Source organism: Mytilus edulis, chromosome 3 (assembly GCF_963676685.1).
Source record: "Mytilus edulis chromosome 3, xbMytEdul2.2, whole genome shotgun sequence".
In the NCBI taxonomy this organism is placed as follows: Eukaryota; Metazoa; Mollusca; class Bivalvia; order Mytilida; family Mytilidae; genus Mytilus; species Mytilus edulis.
This window is the reverse complement of record NC_092346.1, coordinates 105928991-105937525: the sequence shown is the minus strand read 5'-3', so window position 1 is coordinate 105937525 and position 8535 is coordinate 105928991. Positions and strand designations below refer to the sequence as shown.

The following is an 8535-nucleotide window of genomic DNA, read 5'->3' as shown; positions in this document are numbered from 1 at the left end:
GTCATACATCAGACATGTAAGAGGTCTCAAATAATACACCTTATCGCTATTTGTCCGCCATTACTGGATATCACACAGGTTCCCGTAAAACTTTGACATCACAATACAAAATATCTGACGCCACAATGGAAAAGTGATTGTTGTATGCGTCAAAAGTTCAAGCGGCCGGGTCATCAGCCGGGATTAGCGATAAGGTGTATTATGGCAAGATATTTTTGGAAAATAATTAACATAGTGATTCTTCAAAATCAGTGGATTTTTTTATCGTCTTAAAGATAGGGTACATTTCATCATCATCCATGAAAAATTACTGTTAATGTCATTGGGGGGGGGGGGGGGGGGGGGGGGGGTGGTAGGACCTGTATTGGGACTTTGGGCTCTGGTGTTTTTAAACTCGGGATTTCAGGATTGTTCCTTTCAGGATCCAAGAATACTTTATTTGAATTTTGGGATGTTGGAATTTAAATTTCTTTAAATTTGGGACCTCTGAATTCCATGTTTGTAAGAAATTGGGAATGTGTCAAAGAGACGACAACCCGACCATAGAACAGACAGATGTATGTCACAGATTTCAGTTAAATTTTGCATACAAGTTTGGCTCGACAAACTACAACTAGAAATAAAGAAATAATGCATTTAAATAATTTATCATTGGAAATATATATTAATCATTTTGCATCTAATAAAAACAATCAGGGGAGGGTACTACTCGTACAAGTAATTTTTATTTACTTGAAGAAGTAAAAAAAATTATACTTATAAGTAAATTCCAATGATTGAATAATCTCCCCTTTTAATGTTCTCAAAAATTTACTTATAAAAAATTACAATCCCACCAAAATATCAAGTTTTGAGATATTAAATCATGCCTTTAATAATTTTTGAAATTTCCCAGGTTAGCTCATAATTTTATATTAGAGTTCAATGTTTAATCTCATTAATTTAACAAAGAAACTGATTGTACAAAAATTAAAGATCTTAAGTATTTGTGCAAAGCCTTCAAAAATTGCTCCTTTGGGGCTTGTAAATGACCAGTGTTCTGAAGATAACAGACAAATGAGATTTTCTCTTTCCATGAAATTACACTAAAAAGATGAGTAAAAACATCTGCAATGGTCAGACAATAAAATTCTATTAGAGCAAATAATTTCTAGGAATTTTAGAAATGAACATAAGATGACTTTTTCACTTAAATATAAGTAAAAAAATTTTGAATGTCTAAGGGACATAACTACGTAAATTTTCCCCCCATTACAAGTAAATAAAATTCACTTGTACATTGTATAAGGCAGCAACCATTTGATTTTCTGGGGGGGGGGGGGGGGGGGCTATGGATTGTTTTGGAAAAAAAAGGTTGCTTCCAGTTTTTGGAAAAAAAATTTGACCCTGAGAAAAATAAATTGTTAGTTTCACCCTCAGCTGCCAAAATGGTCCAGAAAAAAATCCATAGCCCCCCCAGAAAATCAAATGGTTGTTGCCTAAGTATCCTACAAATTTACTTATACAAGTCTATTTTTTTTTACTTCTGCAAGTAAATAAAAAATACTTGTACAAGTAGTACCCCTGACTGACAAAATATATATTTATACCTTATAAACCAAAAAATCTGAATGAATCCCTGGTACCATCTACAGTGTTTTTATTTTTGGTTTTGCAGAGTTATTGCAGAGGATAAAGATGAATGAGTCAGCAAATACCCAAGATTTATTACAGGAAATGGACAACATTAATGGAAAGGAATCACATGTCAGTTTCACAGAAATGGATAATACACAACAGATTGTAAACAATATTGATGATGTAATTGCTCAACAGACATCAGAAAACACCTTTAAAACCAATGCACATAATATCACATCATATCAAAGAACGGAAAACACTTCATCACAGGCAACGTGTCAACCCATTCAAGATTCAGTGGAAAATATGTCGGAAAAAATGGATGCGATTCAAAATAAAGAAATACAATCTCAAAATCTTAATAAATCATTGCAATACAACACATCGGAGCAAGACCCTGACTTGAGTTTAATGATATCACAATCACAAAACTTAGAACAATCAAGTGATTCCAACATTTCTAAAGAAGACTCAGTTTTGAATGATATCCCAGTAAAAAGTAATAAAGACATTCATACAGGTGATAGTGAGACTGGTAACTGTGAGCCGCACAGCAAAAAACTGAAACCAGAACACAAAGATGAGCAGCACACTAAACCAGTTTTTCAATTTGTTCCAAGAAATGTTAGCCACAATCAAAATAGTTCAAATGTAAAACCAAATTTGCCGTCAGTTTCTAAAAAACAAAAAGAATCTCAAAGTGTTTCAAAGACAATTGATTCAGGACAAATATGTGGTTCACATCAAATAGAAAAGGGAGGTAATTCAAAGGAACCAATGTACTTTCAAGATGAATATAGACACTCACAAAAGAGTGATGAATCATCTTTCCTCAACAAATCTTATGATGCCAATGTTATGTTACCTGCAGAAATCGTAAAAACATGGAGAACTTCTAGAGAAATACAAGAGGGAGAAATTGTTGAAATTGAACGGTAAACTCTATTCCATTTCTCCCTGAATTATAAAGCAATTGGCCCCAATTTTTTTCCAAAAACTTCATAAATTTGAAATATGCACAGAAATGGCCAAACAAAATTTATGTCTAAAACAATAACAAGGTTTATGCCTTTAATGATTTAGCTGCAAATTCTATTTTAGTTGAAAAAATGCTATAATAATGGCTTTACATAATGAACTGATACTTTTTTAACAGATTTTTCCCAGCAGTGGGAGTATTTTTTCTGTGAAGTTCAAGGTTTCATCTTTTATATAATGTAATAAAATTCTACTGTTCGCGATAAAAATTTCACTGTTCGGGGGTGTTGAAATCAGTGGGAGTTATCAAAATAATGATACTTAAAGAAGTGATTTTTGGGAATGAAATTGAGGTATGATACTTAAACAAGTGATTTTTATGTCATTATCCAAGATTCATTACAAGGTCATCACCTGAAATGACTTGGTCATCCTATCAACACAGATGTTGGTTCTGATAATTTTAGAAACATAATTAGTCCCAGGATCATTAGTATTCTATATTTAAAGCTACAATAAAATTAAATCACTTCTTCTAGTGATTAATTTGTACTACTTAAATAGGTGATTATTAAAGAAAGACAACTCTTATAATTTACAACCTTTGTGGAAATAATGTTACTTGAATCAGTGATTTAGAAAATCACTCATTTAAGTAAGTCCCCTGACTGTTCATGATAAATGAAAAGCGATTATTTGTTAACATACATGTAACCACCATCATGTTTTTGTTATTTACATGAATCATGTGAATAGCAACAATTTGTTTACATGTATCCACAAGTATGTTTTTTTTTTGTTTTTTTTTACAGACAGCAAAACCATGTTTATTTTTTGTTTTTAGGGAAATCAATTGTTTGTTTATTTTTCAGGAATAGCGATAGTCTGTTTACATCCCAACCAACATGCTTTGCCAGGATAACAGATGATTTTAAGAAGACTGAAGATAATTATTTTAGAGGGTGTAAATGGTGAGTTTAACTGTGTTGACCAAATGCACTAATAAATTGTGATGAAATTATTCACCCCTCACAAATAAACTGTTAAAAATGATGAGGCACATATGGTAGTCAGGGATACTACTTATAAAAGTAAATTTTATTTACTTGAAGAAGTAAAAAAAAATATTCACATATCAGTTAATTTGTAGGATACTTATACAAGTGAATTTCATTTACACATTTATACAGGAAATATGGCACATTAAAAATACACCACAGCTGGTATCATGTATGGTTGTTTTTTGTGACTACGGAAACATGCAAAAGAACCAGAAATTTCAAGGTACCAAATGAAAATGACACTTCACAAAATATATGTCTCTGAAGCATGATTCTGGATTTACCTGCATCAGGAATGATCAGACATGAATAAATGAATATGATTTCCAAATAACTTCTGTATTGGTGATAAGTGGTTGAAGACAATACATGCATGTTGTGTACTGTGAAGCTACATTAAATGTTCATTGACAGTTTTATCACAGTTTTGTTAAAAGTATTCCTAGATATATTGAAGTCAAAGATTTAAAGATTCAAAAAGTTATACATAACACTTGTCTTCCATAAACTAGTCTTATTTTATAATTAATAGGTCACCGGATGGGAAGTGTTTACTAACTAATAGTAACGACAACAAACTACGTGTATATCACTATCCAACAGCTAATACACAATCAGAATTGGTAAGTACATGTGTATCATACTCTTACAGATCACATGTAATTGATAAAAAACATAGATTCCATGTTCTGCAACAAGTGTGATACAATATTTCTCCACTTGAGACAGTCAAATTTTAATATTTAAAGCTCGAGGCTTGCCAAGCTTTCTAAATAATTAAAATTTAACTGTTTAGAGTGGAGAAATATCGTAATACACGAGTTTTAGTGTTGGAATCTGTTTGTCTAATGATTTTTATCCTTCCTTTCCAAACATTGCAGAAAGTTGTGTTCTTTATATGTGACGTCATCATGCATGGTTGCCTTTTTTCATGCCGTCACAATAGGAAATTCAGAAGAAATCAAGAAAATTAAACATTCTTATTCAATTTCAACCAATCATTTGCTGAGAATAGATACATGTATTTCACTTGTGATGAGAAATATTTTCTGACACAGCTCAGGAAATGTGAAAATAGCAGAAAAATTAGAGAATATGCGTATTATCATCCCAACAAATCTCAAATAGTGACATAATTGTAACTGGTAAAAATACGTGTATTATAATCCCATTTGTAATGTCATGAATGTAATATCACATAATCTGACAAAATGGAACTGATATAAAAGTCATGAAAGTAATACATGTATCTTTGTTTACGTGACTTGTCAATGATGAATCTATTACAATGTACAAGCGTTATGGGTTGTGAACTTTGGACTCTGTTATGTCTGTGTTCTTTTCTCTTTTAAAGAGTATATATGGTTATAAATAATTACAATGTTATTAAATGTACATTTTAGAAATCTAGTGTTACTGTTAAAGAAACTGATACAGTATATGACTTCTGCTGGTACAGAAAAATGTCCTTCGAAGATCCCGATACATGCTGGTAAGTACAACATAGCAGATCCTGGTTGCAATAGTGCAATTATTTGTAATTCAATTTACACAGGGTATTACTTGATTTATTTCACTTGACTGGGCGGGGTTTAACCTGTTCGCTTATTAAAGACTAGTCCATCTATAGACAGGTGTTTTGGGATAAAATCATCAATGAAGTGTCCAGTTATTCTTCCCATATCATACGCTCAGTTCTTTTGTATATGAGTTTGGTGAAACTGGTAGGTGATTAGAAATCAACAATAATTATAACGGCAATCATCCTTATAACACACATCTTCAAATAGACTGTCCTTATTCAAATTAAAACGTAAGCTCCGCCCGATCAGTTGAAATAACATTGGTAATACCTGTGGTGTTCCATATTTTATTTCTGGAAGAACACACAAACTTCAGAAGCATAATTATGATGATATTTTTTTAATTTATTATTGATACTTGTTGATTTTTTGGGATACGATTGCTTTCAAGCAATCTGTAGACTTATACCGGTGGCTCAGAGCAATTTCCCTCACGTCAATCATTTTATTCTAAACATTAAGGAACATCTCAGATTCTTATGATTGTCTTGCTTGAAAAGGTAAGAACAATCAAAGGGATTGAACTTAATCAACTTTCCTATAATGTTCTTTTCATAATCTTCATGTTTGATAATTCCCTTGACTTCGATGCGTGTTTTTTAACAACACGGAAAATCAGAATTAAGCAGTATTTATATTTAGTGTAGTTATAAATTTAGAAACACGTCAGAGGGAATTCCCAGTTTTGATAAAATGCGAGAGTTCTCTGAATACCGATAAATCTATTTCTGTCATATAAGAACTGAAGTGGAATTTTTCTTATATGTTACCGTTATGAAACTGATATTTGAGATTGTACTTCCATAAAGAAACTGAGAACCATCTAGGTAGTTTAATAAGCATTTAACTTAATATATCTTGCCCCAGGGTTTGATTTGGAAATTATGCGCATGCGTATAGTTTTCTTGACTTTAAGGGGTTTTAGATTGAATGGTTGCTCTGGATTTCCCACTCAATTAATTAATTTATAACTCATGGGATCTTTTCTATGTATGTCTGCTATTGAGGGTTATTGTTGTTACATAATTTTAAATCATATGCATCATTTAGATTAAAATAAATATATTCCACATCGTAGAACACCCCTTCAGGCGAAATGGAGTCTTCCATATTATGGTTTCGAGTTGTCTCCCTTCCGACAGTAACTTCCGTGAATTCTGAATATAAACAAGACGTCGAGTATTAGCTCGTTCTGTCAATAAACGTCGTATTATGTTAAAAACGAATGCAATTTAAACCGATAAATGTGTACGGAAAGGAGCCATAATGATTGACCCAAAGGAAATTAAATATTTAAAGAGTTAGGAATGGGGTTCCTCCTAGAATTAATGTAGGAAAAAAGGTGATAAGATACGAATTGAAATCTACATCTACATCTACATCATACGACGATCAATCAGCACATTGATGACTATACGTCGGCGCATCGCTAACAGACACTTAATAAAATATAATAACCAATGAGTGAAATAAAATACCTTCTCTGACATCTCTCACTCTGAGTCAGTCAGTGACTGCTGTGGAAAGTAAACTTCTTATTGAAAGTACAAAAATAAAACACAATAGACCTATTTTGTAACTATTTTACATGTCTGTTTGTCATTTGAATTAGTTTTGAAAATAATATTATCCAGCTACATGCATACATGTGTCAATGAAACATTGGCAATCGTATCCCTCAGAGCAATCTGCTCTTTGATTAATTCAAGACATCAGAGAAGTAGCCTTGACATACCTTCTACTTCCGGTATTATTTTAAGTGGAGCAATATTCTCTCTTAACAAGAGACAAACAAACGTAGGAACAAAATATAATTTTACTTGTTAATGTATAAAACATCTTTAATAGTAAGGCAAGACAAACAATAACTAATCAGTCATTCAAACAATGTATAATTATTACTTTCAGTTTTCTCACAACTTGCCGAGATGGTCCAGTACATATGTGGGATATGGCCAATGGTCATTTGAAGTGTACATACAGACCTTATAATCATTTGGTAAGTATATTAAGCTTATAATATTGTATCTACCAGTGAACACTACTGCTTCTTTTTCATTTGAGTAATTTCTCCATTTGATTATTTTATGTTTTTTATTTAAATTTTCTCCTATGAAACTATTTTATAATGTCTACATATTTAAAACAGTTTGTTTTACTATCAGGATGAAATAGCCACAGCTCACAGTTTGGCATTAAGTTTAGATGGTGGAAAGCTATACACAGGATTTAACAGAATGATTCGTGTATTTGATGTGTCAAGACCTGGAAGACATTGTATACAAAGACCAACATTTGGTAGGTGGAAAACAATTAAAGAAGTTTGTTTATACATTTTTTATATGCATTTTTTGATCAAATGATTTAAAAGACAAGAAAAACATGTTTTGAAATATATATTTTTGTATGTTACACAAATGATATAAAAAATGTGTCATGTGATATATAAAATATATGAAAAACATATGTGCAGTTTTTTCTGTGAAGAAAATAGTTTTTATTAAGAATTTGTATAGTACTGTCCAAATAGTGTATGTTGTAACATTTAAAAACCTTCCGATGAAAGGTGTGAGTCCAAATGCTGCCAGAAACAATTGATATGGTAACTCCAATATTGGTGGCCTTCAGCTGTTTACTGCTCTTTGGTCAGTTGTTGTCTCTTTGACACATTCCCCATTTCCATTCTCAATTTTATTAATATGAATATAAGAAGATGTGTAAAAAGAGACAGCAACCTAAAATGAAATAAAGTATATATTGGCTAGACCGTTGTCTTCAGATATATCTATAATCTGCTTTATCCAGTAGGGACTCTAACCTTGATGGTATACCTTCTTTGTTAAAAATCTTAATTTTGGTAGCTTAGGACTCAAAAAGAGCCAGATCTATTGTATATACACTCTTCATCGATGAAGACCATGTGCTAACCTCTTAATGTCTTGATTTTTTTTTGTCATTTGGTTAGGCCAATTAAAATTAATTGATAGATTTTCATCCCCGCCCGCCCCTCTGAAATCTTCCCGCCCCGATTTTTTTTATTTTTGAAAAAATTACGATTTCCGGATTTTGTTCATTTCCGTTACCGGTAACCGTCGATAATTTCGTTTCATGTAAAATTTCCTGTTTCAAATTTCGGTTTTCGTATTTCTTAGAGTATTCTTACTGAATGATTAAGTCAATATATTCTGCTGATCTATGATATCATGACAACATCATTTACCGAGAATAGAGATTGATTACGAGAAGGGCATGAAATATTCGGGTTACGAGTAATACGCTGTGTTCAAGAACGC

At 31.9% G+C, this 8535-nt stretch overlaps 1 protein-coding gene across 2 annotated transcripts in view; it reads left to right on the top strand.

Annotated features, from left to right (window-relative positions):
- The window catches only part of LOC139514742 (telomerase Cajal body protein 1-like), a 28506-nt gene that overhangs the window by 343 nt on the left and 19628 nt on the right, over positions 1 to 8535 (top strand). Inside the window, exons 2-7 of one of the 2 annotated variants that reach the window (XM_071304380.1) lie at positions 1658 to 2555; positions 3471 to 3569; positions 4192 to 4282; positions 5063 to 5151; positions 7151 to 7241; positions 7408 to 7540. In XM_071304380.1, the coding sequence (XP_071160481.1) occupies positions 1678 to 2555; positions 3471 to 3569; positions 4192 to 4282; positions 5063 to 5151; positions 7151 to 7241; positions 7408 to 7540 (1381 nt within the window). In that variant the 5' untranslated portion in view covers positions 1658 to 1677. The remainder of the gene's footprint in view (positions 1 to 1657; positions 2556 to 3470; positions 3570 to 4191; positions 4283 to 5062; positions 5152 to 7150; positions 7242 to 7407; positions 7541 to 8535) is intronic. The other variant, XM_071304381.1, reaches the window with a different exon arrangement.